At 38.9% G+C, this 19,801-nt stretch overlaps 1 protein-coding gene across 1 annotated transcript; it reads right to left on the bottom strand.

Annotated features, from left to right (window-relative positions):
- Positions 1-7,283: 7,283 nt before the first annotated feature.
- On the bottom strand, positions 7,284-17,895 carry LOC114117591 (olfactory receptor 10J5). Its single transcript, XM_060415111.1, has one exon. The coding sequence runs from the start codon at positions 9,722-9,724 to the stop codon at positions 8,795-8,797; it is 930 nt and encodes a 309-aa protein (XP_060271094.1). The 5' UTR covers positions 9,725-17,895; the 3' UTR covers positions 7,284-8,794.
- Positions 17,896-19,801: the final 1,906 nt, after the last annotated feature.

Here is a 19,801-nt window from a genome sequence, read left to right on the forward strand (position 1 = left end):
TTATTTTCTGTAAATCTTTTCCTTTTCTTGTGTTTCCTGCCTAGAGAAGGTCCTTCAGCGTTTGTTGAAAAGCTGGTTTGGTGTTGCTGAATTCTCTTAACCTTTGTCTGAAAAGTTTTTGATTTCTCTATCAAAACTGAAGGAGAGTCTTGCTTGGTAGAGTCTTCTTGGTTGCCACTTCTTCCCTTTCATCATTTTAAATATACCACGCCCTTCCCTCTGGCTTGTAGAGTTTCTGTTGAGAAATCAGCAGCCTGATGAGAGTTCCCTTGTATGTTGTCATTTTTCTCTTGTTGCTTTTAATATTTTATCTCTGTCTTTAATTTTTGTCAGTTTGATTACTATGTGTCTCAGTGTGTTCCTCCTTGGATTTATCCTGTCTGGGACTCTCTGTGCTTTCTGGGCTTGGTTGACTATTTCCATTCCCATGTTAGGGAAGTTTTCAGCAATTAGCTCTTCAAAATTTTCTCAGGTCCTTTCTCTCTCTCTTCTCCTGCTGGGGCCCCTATAATGTGAATGTTGATGAGTTTAATGTTGTCTCAGAAGTCTCTTAGGCTGTCTTTATTTCTTTTCATTCTTTTTTCTATATTCTATTCTGTGGCAGTGATTTCCACCATTCTGTCCTCCAGGTCATTTATCTGTTTTCTGCCTCAATTATTCCTTCTAATGTATTATTCATCTCTGTTCTTTAGTTCTTGTAGGTCTTTGGTAAACATTTCTTGCATCTTCTCAATCTTTGCCTCCATTCTTTTCCCAAAATCCTGGATCATATTCACTATTATTATTCTGAATTCTTTGCCTGGAAGGTTGCTATCTCTACTTCATTTAGTTGTTTTTCTGGGATTTTATCTTGTCCCTTCATCTGGGACATAACTTTCTGCTTTTTCATCATGATTAACTTTCTGTAACATGGTTTTTGTTTTAACTGCTGTGACAAACTAGGTCTTGCTTTGGTGGGCAGGGCCTTGCTTAGTGAAGATTTAGTCCAATTATCTGCTGATGGTTTGCATGCCCTCTCTGTAGTAGTTTGGCCTGAGGTGGCCCAGCCCTGGGGTCTATGGGCTCTATAGTAGGATTAATGGCAAACTCTAAAAGGACTTATGCCAAGGGGGAATGTCCAGTGCCCCCCTCCCTGTGGTGAGCTCCTGCCAACCCACACCTCCACAGGAGGCCCTCCAACACTAGGAGGTAGTTTTGGTTCAGTCTCCTGTGGGACCTTTGCTTCTCTCCTCTGAGTCTTGGTGCATGCAAAATTTTGTCTGTGCCCTCCAAGGCTGGAATCTCTGTTCCCCCAGTCCTTTGGAAGGTATATAATCAAATCCTGCTGGCTCTCAAGGCCAGATTCCCTTAGGATTCCCAGTCCCTTTTTTGGATCCTTAGGCTGGTTTTATGAAGACCTACAAGACCTTTTAGAACTAACACCCAAAAAAGGTGTCCTTTTCATGATAGGGGACTGGAATGCAAAAGTAGGAAGTCAAGAAACACCTGGAGTAACAGACAAATTTGGCCTTGGAATGTGGAATGAAACAGGGCAAAGGCTAATAGAGTTTTGCCAAGAAAACGCACTGGTCATAGCAAACACCCTCTTCCAACAACACAAGAGAAGACTCTATACATGGACATCACCAGATGGTGAACACCGAAATCAGATTGATTATATTCTTTGCAGCCAAAGATGGAGAAGCTCTATATAATCAACAAAAACAAGACCAAGAGCTGACTGTGGCTCAGATCATGAACTCCTTATTACCAAATTCAGACTTAAATTGAAGAAAGTAGGGAAAACCTCTAGACCATTCAGGTATGACCTAAATCAAACCACTTATGATTATACAGTGGAAGTGAGAAATAGATTTAAGGGCCTAGATCTGATAGACAGAGTGCCTAATGAACTATGGAATGAGATTCATTACACTGTACAGGAGACAGGGATCAAGACCATCCCCATGGAAAAGAAATGCAAAAAAGCAAAATGGCTGTCTGGGAAGGCCTTACAAATAGCTGTGAAAAGGAGAGAGGCAAAAGCAAAGGAGAAAAGGAAAGATATAAGCATCTGAATGCAGAGTTCCAGAGAATAGCAAGAAGAGATAAGAAAGCCTTCTTCAGCGATCAATGCAAAGAAATAGAGGAAAACACCAGAACGGGAAAGACTAGAGATCTCTTCAAGAAAATTAGAGATACCAAGGGAACATTTCATGCAGAGATGGGCTCGATAAAGGACAGAAATGGTATGGACCTAACAGAAGCAGAAGATATTAAGAAAAGGTGGCAAGAATACACGGAAGTACACAAAGATCTTCACGACCCAGGTAATCATGATGATGTGAACACTAATCTAGAGCCAGACATCCTGGAATGTGAAGTCAAGTGGGCCTTAGAAAGCATCACTACAAACAAAGCTAGTGGAGGTGATGGAATTCCAGTTGAGCTGTTTCAAATCCTGAAAGATGATGCTGTAAAAGTGCTGCACTCAATATGCCAACAAATTTGGAAAGCTCAGCAGTGGCCACAGGACTGGAAAAGATCAGTCTTCATTCCAATCCCAAAAAAAGGCAACACCAAAGAATGCTCAAACTACCGCACAATTGGACTCATCTCACATGCTAGTAAACTAATGCTCAAAATTTTCCAAGCCAGGCTTCAGCAATATGTGAACCGTGAACTTCCTGATGCTCAAGCTGGTTTTAGAAAAGACAGAGGAACAAGAGATCCAATTGCCAACATCCGCTGGATCATGGAAAAGCAAGAGAGTTCCAGAAAAACATCTCTTTCTGCTTTATTGACTATGCCAAAGTCTTTGACTGTGTGGATCATAATAAACTGTGGAAAATTCTGAAAGAGATGGGAATACCAGACCACCTGACCTGCCTCTTGAGAAATCTGTATGCAGGGCAGGAAGCAACAGTTAGAACTGGACATGGAACAACAGACTGGTTCCAAATAGGAAAAGGTGTACGTCAAGGCTGTATATTGTCACCCTGCTTATTTAACTTCTATGCAGAGTACATCATGAGAAATGCTGGACTGGAAGAAACACAAGCTAGAATCAAGATTGCCGGGAGAAATATCAATAACCTCAGATATGCAGATGACACCAGCCTTATGGCAGAAAGTGAAGAGGAGCTAAACAGCCTCTTGATGAAAGTGAAAGAGGAGAGTGAAAAAGTTGGCTTAAAGTTCAACATTCAGAAAACGAAGATGGCATCCGGTCCCAACACTTCATAGGAAATAGATAGGGAAACAGTGGAAACAGTGTCAGACTTTATTTTTGGGGGCTCCCAAATCACCGCAGATGGTGACTGCAGCCATGAAATTAAAAGACGCTACTCCTTGGAAGAAAAGTTATGACTAACCTAGATTGCATATTCAAAAGCAGGGGCATTACTTTGCCAACTAAGGTCCGTCTAGTCAAGGCTATGGTTTTTCCTGTGGTCATGTATGGATGTGGGAGCTGCACTGTGAAGAAGGCTGAGCGCCAAAGAATTGATGCTTTTGAACTGTGGTGTTAGAGAAGACTCTTGAGAGTCCCTTGGACTGCACGGAGATCCAACCAGAAGCCCTTATAAACACTACTCCTGAAGGCACTATGAACCTCAGATTGAGAAACCTATTCTAGAGGGACACCAGTGATGGTTACCATCGAGACTCTGATGTCAGCTATGACGTCACCCAACTATGAGAGCCTGCTACGAAGGACACTGGACAAAGAACCCCAGCCCTGCTGATCTTCTCACATTGAGACCTATGGAACAGAGAGTAAATTACAGTCATACAGAAGATGCAATAGTACTATTTGCATATTTCAGAATAGAGAAATAAAATTGGAAAGGAAGGGAGAGGAAGTGACCTGGGGATGAAATCACAACAGGAGTGTGCAAAAAGACAGATGTCCGTATCAATGTTTCTTCATATCTCACAGCTCTGCCTCAGAGCAGAGATAAACTAGTAATAAGATGCACAAAAAAATATTCTCACAACCTTAATCATTGAGGATATAAAACAATGTAGCAAGAATATGCTGATTTTTCTATACATTAGTATTGAGAAAAGGATGAAGTCTGCACTATTTTCTGAGAAAAGTGAATTCCAATGGCATTTGCCTTAGACTTTGGAATCAAAAAAGCCAATATCTAAGACAACTACTTCAATGCCACTTTAGCTGCTAAATAGAAGTATGAAAGCTTCCATAGGTTGAATAGAGAAGAGTCTTTATTAAAAGTGCATCTGGATAAAAGTAGTTACAGAGAACAGCCACCAATATGTTTTCTCCCAGTTTAGCCTCTAGGGAACAACAGAGATTTTTGCTTTGATTTCGAATAAGGAAGAGAGACACGTAGAAATGAATAGGAGCCAAGGAACTAACATGGATGGATAATAATAAGTGACAAGATGAGAATGAAGTCGTTATTCAGCAATCAGTTACTACTGTTTCAGTTATTCTTTATCTGTGACAACTATTCTTCATGATATCAACAGGATGTTTACGTTTTTATAATAAAAATTTCAATTGAATATATAATTATGTATAATTATATGTGAAAGATATTTCTAATGCATTGACCTTATTACTTCCAAACATATTTTCATATTAACATATATCCTCTTGACGAAAGTGATAGAGGAGAGTGAAAAGTTGGCTTAAAACTCAACATTCAAAAAGCTAAGATCATGGCATCCAGTCCCATCACTTCATGGCAAATCGATGGAGAAACAGTGGAAATAGTGGCAGACTTTATTTTTTAGAAGGCCACTACATAATGATGGAACAATCCAAGAAGAAGATATCACAAATTAACAAGTATGGCAACAAGGCAATGAATTTTCCTTTTTCAAGTGCTCATTCTCCAGGATAGATCACATCCTGGGCCATAAATCTAAACTTGATAAATTCAAGAAAATCGAAATCATTCCAAGCAAGGTTGAACAACATGCATACAGGCATACCTCAAGAAAAAAGTCAAATAAATAACCTAACTCTACAACTAAAGCAACTAGAGTTAGTATCTTAAAAATTGCAGAAATAAATGCGACCATAGCAAAAATCAACAAAGCCAAAAGCTGGTTCTTTGAAAGGATAAATAAAATTACAAAGGATCATAAGAGACTACTATCAGCAGTTGTATGCCAATAAAATGGACGACAAATTCTTGAAAGTACAATTTCCAAAACTGAACCAGGAAGAAATAGAAAATCTTAACAGACCCATCACAAGCATGAAATTGATACTGTAATCAGAAATCTTCCAGCAAACAAAAGCCCAGGTCCAGATGGCTTCACAGCTGAATTCTATCCCCAGGATGCAAATCAGCAAATCAATCAATGTAATTCACCACATTAACAAATTGAAAAATCATATGATTATCTCAATAGATGCAGAAGGCCTTTGACAAAATTCAACATCCATTTATGATAAAAACTCTCCAGAAAGCAGGAATCGAAGAACATACCTCAACATAATAAAAGCTATCTATGACAAACCCACAGACATTATCCTCAATGGTGAAAAATTGAAAGCATTTCCCTAAAGTCAGGAACAAGACAAGGGTGTCCACTTTCACCGCTACTATTCAACATAGTTCTGGAAGTTTTGTACAGCAATCAGAGCAGAAAAGAAATAAAAGGAATCCAAATTGGAAAAGAAGAAGTAAAACTCACTGTTTGCAGATGACATGATCCTCTACATCAAAACCCTAAAGACTCCACCAGAAAATTACTAGAGCTAATCAATGAATATAGTAAAGTTGCAGGATATAAAATCAACACACAGAAATCCTTGCATTCCTATACACGAATAATGAGAAAGTAGAAAAGAAATTAAGGAAACAATTCCATTCACCATTGCAACGAAAAGAATAAAATACTTAGGAATATATCTACCTAAAGAAACTAAAGACCTGAAAACTATAAAACACTGATGAAAGAAATCAAAGAGGACACTAATAGATGGAGAAATATACCATGTTCATGGATTGGAAGAATCAATATAGTGAAAATGAGTATACTACCCAAAGCAATTTACAAATTCAATGCACTATCAAGCTACCAGCCACATTTTCACAGAACTAGAACAAATAATTTCAAGATTTGTATGGAAATACAAAAACCTCGAATAGCCAAAGCAATCTTGAGAAAGAAGAATGGAACTGGAGGAATCAACTTGCCTGACTTCAGGCTACTACAAAGCCACAGTCATGACAGTATGGTACTGGCACAAAGACAGACATATAGATCAATGGAACAAAATAGAAAGCCCAGAGATAAATCCACACATGTATCAAAACTGGTCAACCACTTGTAAAAGAATGAAACTAGATCACTTTCTAACACCGTACACAAAATAAACTCAAAATGGATTAAAGATCTAAATGTAAGATCAGAAACTATAAAACTCCTAGAGGAGAACATAGGCAAAACACTCAGACATAAATCACAGCAGGATCCTCTATGATCCACCTCAGAATTCTGGAAATAAAAGCAAAATAAACAAATGGGATCTAATTAAAATTAAGCTTCTGCACAAAGGAAACTATAAGGTGAAAAGACAGCCTTCTGAATGGGAGAAAATAATAGCAAATGAAGCAACTGACAAACAACTAATCTCAAAATATACAAGCAACTTATGCAGCTCAATTATAAACGACCCAATCGAAAATGGGCCAAAGAACTAAATAGACATTTCTCCAAAGAAGACATACGGATGGCTAACAAACACATGAAAAAGATGCTCAACATCACTCATTATTAGAAATGCAAATCAAAACCACAATGAGGTACCACTTCACACCAGTCAGAATGGCTGCGAACCCTCCTACACTGTTGGTGGGAATGCAAACTAGTACAGCCACTTGGAGAACAGTGTGATTCCTTAAATTGCAACTTGCAGATTGAGACTGCAGCCTAGACAGCATATTAAAAAGTAGTGACATTACTTTGCCAGCAAAGGTCCATCTAGTCAAAGCTATGGTTTTCCACTAGTCATGTTTTGTTGGACCATGCTGAGTTGATGCTTTTGAGCTGTGGTGTTGGAGAAGACTCTTGAGAGTCCCTTGGACTGCAAGGAAATCAAACCAATCGATCCTAAGGGAAATCAGTCCTGAATATTCACTGGAAGGACTGATGCTGAAGATGAATACTTTGGCCACCTGATGCAAAGAACTGACTCATTGGAAAAGATACTGATGCTGAGAAAATTTGAAGGCAGGAGGAGAAAGGGATGACAGAGGATGAGACTGTTGGATGGCATCACTGATTCAATGGATATGAGTTTAAGCAAGTTCCAGGAATTGATGATGGAGAGGGAAGCCTGGCATGCTGCAGTCTGTGGGGTCACAAAGAACCAGACATGATTGAGCAACTGAACTGAACTGACTGATACCTTGACATGCCTGAAAACAATATCCTTCACAAAATTTTTCCATATCATAATGTTTGTCATCATTACTTTTAATTTTGCATATGCTAATATGTGTGATGGTAGCTCATTGTGATTTTAATCTGCATTTCCCTAATGGCTAATATTGAACATGTTCTCATGTACTTGTTTGCCATTAATTAATCTTCAATTAAATATCTGTTCAAATCTGTGGTCCATTTATAACTTGGTTTGTTTGCTTTCTTTTGAGTGCTTTTTTTTTTATTTTGAGTGCTCTTTATATATTCCAGATCTGATCCCTTTCACATTTGTGAAATGCAAATTTTTTCTAAGCTGTTGTCTCATCTTAGTAGTATGTTCTGAGGGTAGAAATTCTTAAATTTGATGAGGTTATTTATCTTTTTTGTCTTTTATAAACTGTGCTTTTGGTGTCATACAAAAAATAAACCTTTGCCTAACATAAAGGCACAAATATTTTCTCTTAAAAGTTTTGTAATTTTAGATTTTACATTTAATTCTACCGTATTTTTGAGTCAGTTTTGTATAAAGTGCAAGATGTAGATCATAACTGGTGTTTTTGCGTATAGACATCCAGTTGTTCCAGCATGGATTGATGAAACAGTTTCCATTCTCCACTGAATTGCCTTTGTTTCTTAAAAAAAAGAAAAAGAAAGCAAACAGTTAACCATATAGGTACAGGTTTCTTTCTGGACTCTAGTTTGTGCCATTAACGTTTTTCCATCTTTCTATCAATACTCTCCTGATTACTATATTTTTAATGCCCTTTCTCTGTGTTATTATATCCTCATTTTTAATACTGTAGAGTACTTTTATGAAACTTATAAATGTGTATAGTTTATTTTGGCAAAAAAAAGCCTTTAGATTAATAAAACCTACTTCTCTCTTATTAAAAAAAAAAAACAAGTGCTACCCTTTTCTGAGGCTCTTCATTTTTCAATCAGCAGGAGTTCTGAAATGACTGCTACAGGGCAAGTAACTCAGCTTCTGAGAATGAAAGCCGTCCTTGGGCTGTCTCTGTCGCTTCATTTCCTAAGACCTCTTCCACATCTGTTCCAGCTGCCTCTTCTCACATCTTCTTACCAGACTATATCAAGAGTCTGACTGTCTGAGAGGAGCCAGGTAAAATCAAGGCCAAAAGAGGTCTCCAAACAGAACTCCTCAGGCACAGAAACAAGTAGTCTTACTCTGGCTTGGAATGATTCTTGTATCTGGTAACAAAATTCATCAGAGCAAAAACCTTGCTTTCTGCTTTGCCCCTAGAGCATGAGAAAGAAAAGCATTTCAACTCTTTGACATTATTCTCCACAAACACTGTATTTGATGAACTTCTCTATCATGGCATGTTTGTGAGTAGACACATTACATTGAGCCAAAGGTCTTTTGACAAAACAATTCAATCTGTTAAGAACTGTTTCTGCCCACAGCTCTACGCAGGGCATCCTTGACCTCCTTGTTCCTAAGACTGTAAACAACAGGGTTCAGCAGGGGAGTGATGATGGTGTAGGTCACAGAGAGAAGAAGATCTTCTTCAATTGCATTTTCTGATTTGGGCTTGAGGTAGGCAATGGCGGCACAGCCGTAGTGGACAACGACCACAGTGAGGTGAGAGGCACATGTGGCAAAGGTCTTCTTCCGGCCCTCGACTGAGGGTATCTTAAGGATGGAAGAGATAATGAGGATGTAGGAAATGAAGACCAGGACAACAGGCACAATAATCACAAATGAACTTACACCATAATTGATTATCTCATTGACAGTGGTATCAATACAAGAAAGTTTCATGACTGGGTAAATGTCACAGAAGAAGTGCTCCACCACGGTGCCACAGAAGGGCAAGTTGAACATGGCTGTTACATGGAGAACTGCCATAACGAGACCAGTCCCAAAGGACCCACAGACTAACCTAGCACACACACCTTTGTTCATGAGGACTGTGTACCTCAGGGGCTTGCAGATGGCCACATAACGGTCATAGCTCATTACTGTGAGCAAGAAGCAATTATTAGCGGCCAAGATGGCAAAAAAGAACATCTGAGTTGCACAGCTTCCCAAAGATATAGGCTGGTTATAAAAAATGAGACCAGAAAGCATTCGTGGGATGATGACCAGAGTGTACACCGTCTCTGAGCTAGACAGCATGCTCAGAAAGAAGTACATGGGAGTGTGGAGGTGACGGTCAATGCAGATGACAGTGATAACGATGATGTTCCCAGTCAGAGTGAAAATGTAGGTGGAGAGGAAAACCACGAAGAGGGTTATCTGGTGATTTCCAAAGATGGAGAATCCCAGGAAGATGAATTCTGCCACTTCTGTGAAGTTCTTTCTCTGCATTCTGCTATATCAGTGTCCTAAAGCAACAGAGAGAGGCAGTCATCAAGGGGAAAATTCCCATCAACAATTGAACTTCATAGAAGGGACAATGATAGCTGAATTGGGTGAGCCCAGTTCCCCCTTTGTGACCAGCAAGCTCATGTATATGACCCCTGAATAGAAAGAGAAAACTCTGGTTGCCTCTGTGGGGTTTATACATGTAAACACAACCACTAGGTGCAAACTTGCCCGTGCATGGAGACTTCTGAGAAAATGCTCACAGCATTGATTTTGGGAAAGGGAAGAGCGAGCCCTGAAAGAGAAATTGCCCTGTGTCCCGATCAGTAATGCGGTTTACCGCTTAAAACAAACTCCAGGAACAAGAGGCTTACTAATGAAGTGCAGGTCAAGAAAAAGATAAAGATGAAAGTTTTGGGGGGCAATGATATAGCAGAAGAAAGTAATCTGAAAGATGAACTTTGATCAGTCATCACTGGATCTGGTGATAGGGCCACCAATAACTTTTACACAGTATTTCAGTTGAGTTTTGAATCTAGAAACCTCAATTCAGAGAAAGAATGTGGTCCAAACATGTCATCACACCCTCAAAGAATTGCAGGGCAATTTGTGTTGTGATCTCTCCACTAAAATTGTTCACTCAAGTCCCACCACAGTAATGTTTTTTTGCTGACCTCAGTAGTCCTTTTTAAGAATGAACTCAGGAAGAGAGACAGGTAATTGGGAGAACACGGTTTAGTTTCCACTGTAGTAAGAAAGGGGGTGAACAATTCAAGTCGTGAACAAGGGAATGCAAGCATCAGAGTTGAGAGGAGGAGGAGAAAGGAGTCTGCCAGCTGCTAGGAGCTGAATTGGCTTATAAATTTTTAAAAATTTGGTGAACACAGAATTTGATATAATTATAAGAAATAGAGTGCTCTAGTTCCCTCTACCAAAAAGCCAGAGTACACAACCTGTGTGGAGAATGTGCATTTGATTTTAAGGCTCTCTACAGTGATCATTCCATTGCTCTCCCTCCTTTCTTATTTAGAATTATGAAATAGACTTTCTCTCCCACCTGCCATAATTCCCTGAAAGTTGGTTTCGTCGTGGTCACTCCTACAAAACTGTTCTCTCAAATGTCAAAGAAGTCTCCATTGCTAAAAGTGTCAGACTTTGCTTTTTCCTCTTTCTCTTTTCCCTCTGATTCATTTTACACTTCTGAAAACCATGCCTCCTGGAAACATTCTCTGACCTTAGTTTCCATGACACCACACTAGTTTTCTCTTTTCTCAGCACCAATTTAGTTCTCTCCCATGAAGCTGCTCATTCCACCTATATCGTAATGGAAATGCTGTTCTTTGGTCAATCCTTGGCCTTTGCTTTTTCCTTTCCACACTCTCCTCAGTTTTTCTGGTTACAATTTCTATGTTAATTGCTATCAGATTGCTACTTCTATCATCAATCTTTTCCTCAAAGAATCCTCTGGATTCTTCTACTTATGGGTCTTGCTGACATAATACATTTTACTTTTTCAAAAACTAATAAACATTTACCCTCTTATATTTGGGACATATACCCTCTACATCTTGGGCTTCCCTGGTAGCTCAGATGGTAAAGAATCTGCCTGCAAATTCAGGAGACCCAAGTTCAGTCCCTGGATTGGGAAGATCCCCTGGAGAAGGAAATGGCAACCCACTCCAGTATTCTGCCTGGAGAACCCCACGGACAGAGGAGCCTGGCAGGCTACAGTCCATGGAGTCACAAAGAGTCAGACACAACTGAGCAACTAAGCACAAGCACTCTTTATCTTAACTTCTGTCTTTCTTGATGACCTCACCATTATTCCAGTCAACAAAGGTCAGCATTTTGGAGTCACATGTACATCATCATCACATTCAATGGAATTCTTTCTTAAATAATATCTTATATCTCTCCCAATGTCTGGATTCACAATGACCCTCATAAGACTAGGGTACCAAATCCTCTAGTCAGGAAAGAAAACCTATTCCCATTCTAAAACATATATGGAAATGCAATGAACTACAAAAGCCAAAGCAATTTCTAAAAAGAGTTTAAAAACTTACACTATTGCAACTGAAGACGACAGTAATCGAGGCAGCATAGTACTGGTATCAGGATAGACATACAGCTCAGTGGAACAAAACACAGATCAAAAATGATCTACATATACATGGTCAATTAATTTTTTTACAAAGTTTTTAAATATCTTAATAATAGTATTATCAACAAATGTTGCTGTTACAAACAATTGGATAGCTAGACAGAAAAAAATAAACCTCAAATCTTACCTCATGCCATATACAAAAAAATCAAAGTAAATCAAAGACATAGATATAAAAGTTAAAACAAAAATTCTAGATGAAAATATGTGATAAAATCATGACCTTGGAATGAGAAAATTTCCTAGACACAAAATAAAACAGCATAAACTATAAAAGGACAAAATCACAAACTGAACTTCATCAAAATAAAGCTTCTATGCTTCAATAGACATTGTTAGAAAAATGAAAAGGAAGGCCACAGACTGGGAAAAAATATCCACAATATACATATCTAAACTTGTTTTCAAATGCATAAAGAATTCTTAGAGCTCAATACTAAGAGACATTTTTTAAATTGGAAAAATATTTAAATAGACATTTTACATAAGAAGATATACAAATGGTGAGTAAGTACATGAAAGAATTCTCAGCATCACAGCCTTATTAGCCACCAGAGAAATGTAAAGTAACACCCTGAGATACTACTCCATGCCCATTCAAATGGCTAAAATTAAAAACTTGACAACCCCTAATGTTGTCAGGGAAGCAAAAGAATTGGAACTCTAAAATATTGATGGCAGTCTTATAAAACAGGACAACCAATTTGTAAAACAGTTTGGCATATTTTTAGAAAGATAAATACATACTTACTCCATGATTCAATATTTTTCCTAAGTATTTACACGAGAAATTAAAACGCATGTCCATATAGAGAAGCGAACATGAATATCCTAGAAGCCTTATTTCTAAAAGCCAAAAACTGAAAACCACTGAAACTTTTATGGTGTATCTATACAATGAAATACAGCTCAGCAATAAAAGGAGCAGATTACTAATACAAACAACGTGACTGATCCTTTCCAGCATTATATTACACCGAAGAAGTCAGACATAAAAGAGTGGATACAATGTGATTCCATTTATGGGGCACTCTAGAAAATATAATTTTAATCTACGCTTGCAATAAAGCAAGAGGTGGTTACCAGAATTGGTGCAGGGAATTGACTAAAAGAACACTAAGGAACTTTTAGGGATAAAGGGAATGTTCGTGATTATGATGGTAGTTACACAGTCATATAAAGTTAACAAAATTCACCAAAATGTATACCTATATTGGTGCATTTTGTTACATTATTTACAGTAAACATGGTGTTTATCACATTGTGCAACATTATATAGTACAATAGGATGTAATGTAATATACCTCATCTAAGTTGATTTTTAAAAAGATTCTCATTTGGCCAAAAATAAGATTCTATGGCTGCAAATCTGTCACTGCTAGATCCACAGTTCTTCAGGAGCTCACTGTGATGTAGGAAGCATGGGAATTGGCTGGGACTTGGGGAATCGGAACCTGATGTGGAATCTGCTAATGTCATAACACATGGTCTCGGGGACTTCCCTGATGGCCCAGTGGTTAGAAGGCAATGGCACCCCACTCCAGTACTCTTGCCTGGAAAATCCCATGGACGGAGGAGCCTGGAAGGCTGCAGTCCATGGGGTCACTGAGGGTCGGACACGACTGAACGATTTCACTTTCGCTTTTCACTTTCATGCATTGGAGAAGGAAATGGCAACCCACCCCAGCGTTCTTGCCTGGAGAATCCCAGGGAAAGGGGAGCCTGGTGGGCTGCCATCTATGGGGTCGCACAGAGTCGGACACAACTGAAGTGACTTAGTAGTAGTAGTAGTAGTGCAGGGGGCATGGGTTCAATCCCTTGTTGGGGAGCTAAGATCCCACATGTGACATGGGGTGGCCAAAAAAAAGAAAACCAAAACGCGTGTGGTCTTGGGCAAACCATTTAAAATTTTTCTTGGTGTGGCTCTATGATAGGAAGAAACCATCCAAGTATTTTTTAACAGTCAACAAAAACAAAGAAGAAAACAGTGTGAGACAATGGAAGATGGAAAGACAGAGAGAAATTATTTCTAGATTATCCTCGGGAAAATAAGAACATTGAAACAGCAGAATACAATGAAAAGATAGAATAACTAATGTTTTAATCAGGAAGATTACATTCCAAATAGAAAATGAGAAAAAAAAGCTTAAAGATGTGAAGAGAACTGCATTTACAAGAAAAGAAACTATTACAGAGTGTATTGATATTTACAACAAATCATGTATGTTATTTAAATTGGAGTGAACTTGTTAGGAAGTGAGAAGGAACTTAAAACATGCAACTTTGGCCAACCTCACAAAAAATATTACATGCGAATTATTCTTGCAAAAAAACAAAAACTCTATTACCTCCTCTCCAGAGACCTTGAAACACAAATTTCAAGATGCCAGGGACTCTTTAAAAGTCTCTAATTATTATAGCTATCTGAAGAAGCCAGAAAAAGAAAAACATTTGATCATAGGATGGGAAAGAATCTGCCAGGCTGTGCTTTTTATTTTTTTTAAAGACATGAACCCAGTTGGCATGTCTTTGCAGCTTCCCATCCCAGAACTCCAGATCCTGGCCCAAAAAGGATGCAGGAGCACAAGGGGCTAGAGCTTGCTTAAGTTAAGACACACATACAGGTAACCCAAGCACATTGCAAACAATCTGAAAGCATCTACAAAAGCAAAAAACCCTGATGCTTCTTCAGGGCTTTACAATCTTACAATCACTTTCTCTCTCTCTAGATAGGACTGGAGCTTAGAGAAAAAGAGGCACATGACATGCACACTGGCCCTGAAAGTTACGTCTGTAGGAGGAGGAGAAGGAAAACGTATAAGCTCAGACATCATGAGAAGAATCTCCAAGGAAAAGCCATGTTGGCTAGCCCAGTTCTCCAGGGTCTCTTTTCCTCAGAACTTCCCGAGTGTCTCAAGGGAATGAATAGAGTCAGATTCCAGACAGGTGTCAAGGGATCTTATTAAAAAGAGGACTTTATTTTTCCCAAATGGTTGGTGATTTGTGAGCCTGAAGCCATCCTCTCAGATGGTGTCTCTGCCCCTATCATGGACTTTAGAAGATGAGAGATTAGCCTCTATAGCGCTTCCAAGAAAGGGCACTTAAGTACATAAACAGTATTTCCCAAGGACACTCATTTGCTAATAAATTCCATTTCCATTTTAGCAAGACAGATTTTCTTAGCCTGAGTATTAGCAGTTAGACTCCTTCTGGGAGACTTTCCAACAAATATGTCATGCTCCTGGCATTCAGAGTTCCCTTTTGTTGTTATCGTTTAGTAGCTAAGTTGTATCCAGCTCATGTCCCCATGGACTGTAGCCCACCAGGTCCCTCTGTCCATGGGATTTTGCAGGCAAGAATACTGAATGCATCACGATTTCCTCCTCAGGGGACTGAACCCATGGCCTCCTGTCTTCTGCATTATAAGCAGATTCTTTACCTCCAGAGCCATCCATGGCTCCCTATCTTTGCCCAGTGCCCACTCCTCTGGACTGATCCAAATCCCTTTTCCCTGAGCATCCTTCAAGACTCTTCCAAGACTGCAGCAAATGATATTTTAATTTTTCCACTTGATCTATGCTTATTCCTCCCTTTCCTACATGGAAGTTACAATATGGTGTAAAGGCTTTAATGTACTTTTCCTTCCTCCTTATACCTTATAGTATAAGGTCATTCTATCAGACTAGATATGTACACCTCCAATTTAACACACAAATGCCAGGATCATAATCAAGCAGTCATGTTAACTATGACACCTGTTTCCATCCAGTTATATGTTCTCAAACCTCCAGAGCATTTCAGTGGAAGTCAGGATAAGGAACTCTTTAATAGCCCCAAATCCTGTTCTATATTGTTTCAAGTCCAGTAATCTCTTGTGTCAGTCTTTTCCTTTTACAGAGTTTACAGTGACCTTGATAATTTGCATAATCCTTGACTTTAGAAGTTATCCGAAGCACATTCATAAATTCTTCAGTTAATCCTCAGTTATCTCCGACACTGGGCTTCCCTGGTGGCTCAGGGCTGAAGAATCCACCTGCCAAGCAAGAGATGTGGGTTCAATCCCTGGTTTGGAAAGATCCCCTGGAGGAGGAAGTGGCAACCCATTGCAGTATTCTTGCCTGGAGAATTCCATGGACAGACGAGCCTGGTGGGCTACAGTCCTTGGGATCACAAAAGAGTCAGACATGACTTAGAGACTAAACAACAATAACAGTCTCCAACATCTCTGCTCCCTCCTAGTTTAAGTTTCTCTCAGGCCTGACAAAGGCAATACCGTTACTGATTTCCATTCCCCCAACACTTGAGATTTTTAACAAGATTTCAAATTTATAGGAAAGTTGCAAGTATACTACAAGGAACTCCTACATACTCTTTCCTGGATTCACCAGTTGTTTATATTTTGCCTCATCTGTCTCTCCTAAATCTAACTCTAAAGGAGTTGAGGGTAAGTTGGATACATCATGCCCCTACAGCCTTAAATACTCCTTTGAAAGTTTTCTAAGAAAAAGGAAATTCTATCACACAGCACAGTGAAATTACAAAGACACAGAGTTAAGAACCACTGTCACTCATCTCAACACTTACTGGCAGGAAACAGAAATTAGACCCAGATTTCAGTTCTGCATATCACAATACCAATGCTTCCCCCTTCCAAAATGTAAAATATCATACCCCTTCCGATTCTTCCTAACCCAGTAATGCTTTTGCCCAAGGGCCTGAGAAAGAATAACTTATTTTAGAAAAGAAAGAGCAGGAGGAAAATTAGAGCCCCCCAACCTTACCTCTTCTCCTTCCACCTGATCAAGGACATTATTTCCCAAAGAAGCTAATCTCCTGAGTTAATGATCACCCAATGCTCATGTCCATCTAGAAAATCTACAAAGATTCATCCCCGTTTTTCCCATGTCCCTAATAATTTCTCTTACTTTCCTTTTTACTGTTGCTCAACTATCTTCCCAGGCAAGACTAAGTACCACTTTCTCTTTAAATTCCTTCCCCCTCCTCAAATTTACAGAAAAGTTGAACGTGCAATACAAAGAACTTTTTCTTGAACCATTAGAGTAAGTTTTTGAGACAGAGCTTATCACCTTTAAATACTTTCGTAGTCCCTACAAACAAGAACATTCACCTACGTACCACAAAGTCATCACCCCAATCAGGAAAGTAACACTGACTCACTATCTTCTAATCCTCAGGTCCCATTCAGTGTTTTGCCAGGTGTCCAAAACATAAATCCAGCTCAGAATCAAGCTTTGCATTTATTGGCATGCTTTGTTAATCTTCTTTAGTTTAGAACAGTCTCTCAGCAATCCCTTGTCTGTCCTAACTTGGATATTTCCAAAGATTACAAGTTGGGTATTTTATTAAAAGTCTCTGAAGTTTAATTTGTCTAATGTCTTCTCATGATTAGAAGCAGGTTATGGATCTTTGGCAGGACAGAAGTGACGTTGTGCTTTTTCACTGCATGCTATCAAGAGGCACATGGTTCTGAGTTATCCCACTTCTAATGATACCCAGCTGGATTGCTTAAAGTGGCATAAGTCAAGATTCTCTACTTTGAAGTACTCTTTCTCTTAAAATTAATAAAATATTTTTCAGGGAGGTAGTTTGATAATTGTTTGATAAATACATTTTCCTGTTCTTTATCAATTATATATATATATATATATATCATTTTATGATTCAGTGTTCACATTGTTTATTCAATATATTATAATTATTTTGACAATTTATATTGATTCTTAAGTTATTTTCAGTTTGCTCAGTGAAATCGCCTTCAAGCTGACTTTGGTGTCCTTTTGACACGTTCATATTATTCTTTGATCATTTCCTTCCTTTCTGGTTTTAAAAATAAAAGTCCAGATTCTGTGTTTCCCTGCCTGAGACCTAGAATTAACCATTTCCCCAAGCATTACTGGTTCTTTTTACTGATATGCAGTATATAGAAAGGAAGTTCTGGATCTGCTTTCAGGCACTTGCATTGGAAACAGCTTGGAAACATGTGACTCAAATACACACACACACACACACACACACACAGTGAAAATCATGAGTTCACAGCAATATCTCCAATTTCTATCTGTTCCCTTATCTCTTCACTTATTGTAATTCCACAAATTTATATTAACATTATAATTCAACAGATATCTAATAAGTCCCTAAGATATATACGAAGCAAAGTGCTAGATGACGGGTGGGATCTCAGAGATAAGGATAAAATAGAATATTTTGTGAGATTTTGTAAGGGTGTTTAGAGGAATATACAAATAACTATACTGTGAGATAATATTGTAATAACAGAAAAATGCCATAATAATGACTTTCAAGAACTTACTCTGTAAAAAGCACTGTGTATCTGCTGGCCACTAAAACCTCACAAAGGGTGGCAACTTATATTACTGTACACATATGAGGAGTTAAATGTTCAAACAGTTTCAGTGTTTGCTTGAGGTTCCAAATTTAGAAATGAGAGTGCTCTGCTTAGAGTCCATATTTGTCCAATTCCAAAATCTTTTTCCTTCATCACTATGGCATTCAGAAGATGGAAATATCCCATCTGTCAGGAGATCAGGAAAGACTTCATGAGGCAAATGGCATATAAGATAGACTTTCAAGAACTGGGGTTTTGAGAAACAGATATGTCTGAAAGCTACTTAGATTACAGAGAAGAGAATGAATCAAAGAATTTAAAGGGGAGACCCAGGGCATATATTCAAAAGTAGAAGACTTTGAGTACACAATAGAATTTGTGAAGGAAGTAAGACAAGACCAATAGATTGGAAAAGAACTGTAAATGGTTCTAGACCCCAGGAAAATGAGTCTGTGTTTCATTCAAGATACAAAAGGTAACCTAAGCCCAACTCCACCACTGAACCTAACCAAGGTTATCAGAAGAATGACAATGTGGAGAACTGCTTCCAGGAAGTGACAATTAGGGTCTGGCCAGCTTTCAGGATTAGAAGAGAAGAAAAAGAGATTCTGAAAGGCAATTACTGAATCAGGGCAATGAGGCTGGGAGGCAAGATGAAGTAAAGGGGATGAGGTACTGACCAAAACAAAAGGGGAGTGGTCAGGAGGAGAAGAACCAAAATAAGATGTAGAGCAGCTGAATGGGATTTAAAGTGGAATAGATAGAATAATGTCTATGCGTAAACAACTTCAGTTTGAAATATGGAGGGGAGAGCAAGGTTGAGTTATTGTAACTCCAACACTTGATGGTTATAACTCCAATACAAAATAAATGGAGGTTACTAGATATAGTCCAGCAAAAAAGCCACTCTCTAATCTACAAAACCTAAATACTGCACAGCACACAAGAGAAGTTCATTAAAATTGTGTTTACATTTAAAAAAATGTGTTTAGTAAACATACACCTGAATGGATGTGAAGGCAGTATCACCACATACAAACACTGAACCTCACCTTGACAAGCTTGGGGCAGAAGAGAACAAAGCTGTCAGATTCTGACATCTGAAGATGGTGAATGAGGGTCTGGGAGGTCAAGTCATAAGGAGAAAGGGGAAAGGAAAAGGGAAAAATGAAAGACGTCTCAGGACAATTCTTTAGAAACCAGAGGTGGTGTTCCCCATTCCTCTGAATCTCTGTAGCAAAGTGCTGGCATGTCATACTGAATTAGTAACAGAGAGGTGGATTCTGTGGCTACAGCAGAAACCAGAATCCAAGAATACCCTCACAAATAGACTGCCTCACAGAAGAATAAGAGGAAAAGAAGTCCCTGCCCCCACAGCTCATGAGAGGCCTGAGTTCAGGCAGACTCCCCTCCCACCCACATGGCTCAGGAACTCCCAGCAGAGCACAGGGCCATTGGCAAAGGGGCCCCTAGAGAGTGGAATCAGACCCTTCTGATGTGGCTGGTGTGGCCTCTTATCTCACCCATAACACCACAGCTCCACACC

The sequence above is a fragment of the Ovis aries genome, chromosome 1, assembly GCF_016772045.2.
Source record: "Ovis aries strain OAR_USU_Benz2616 breed Rambouillet chromosome 1, ARS-UI_Ramb_v3.0, whole genome shotgun sequence".
NCBI lineage: Eukaryota > Metazoa > Chordata > Mammalia > Artiodactyla > Bovidae > Ovis > Ovis aries.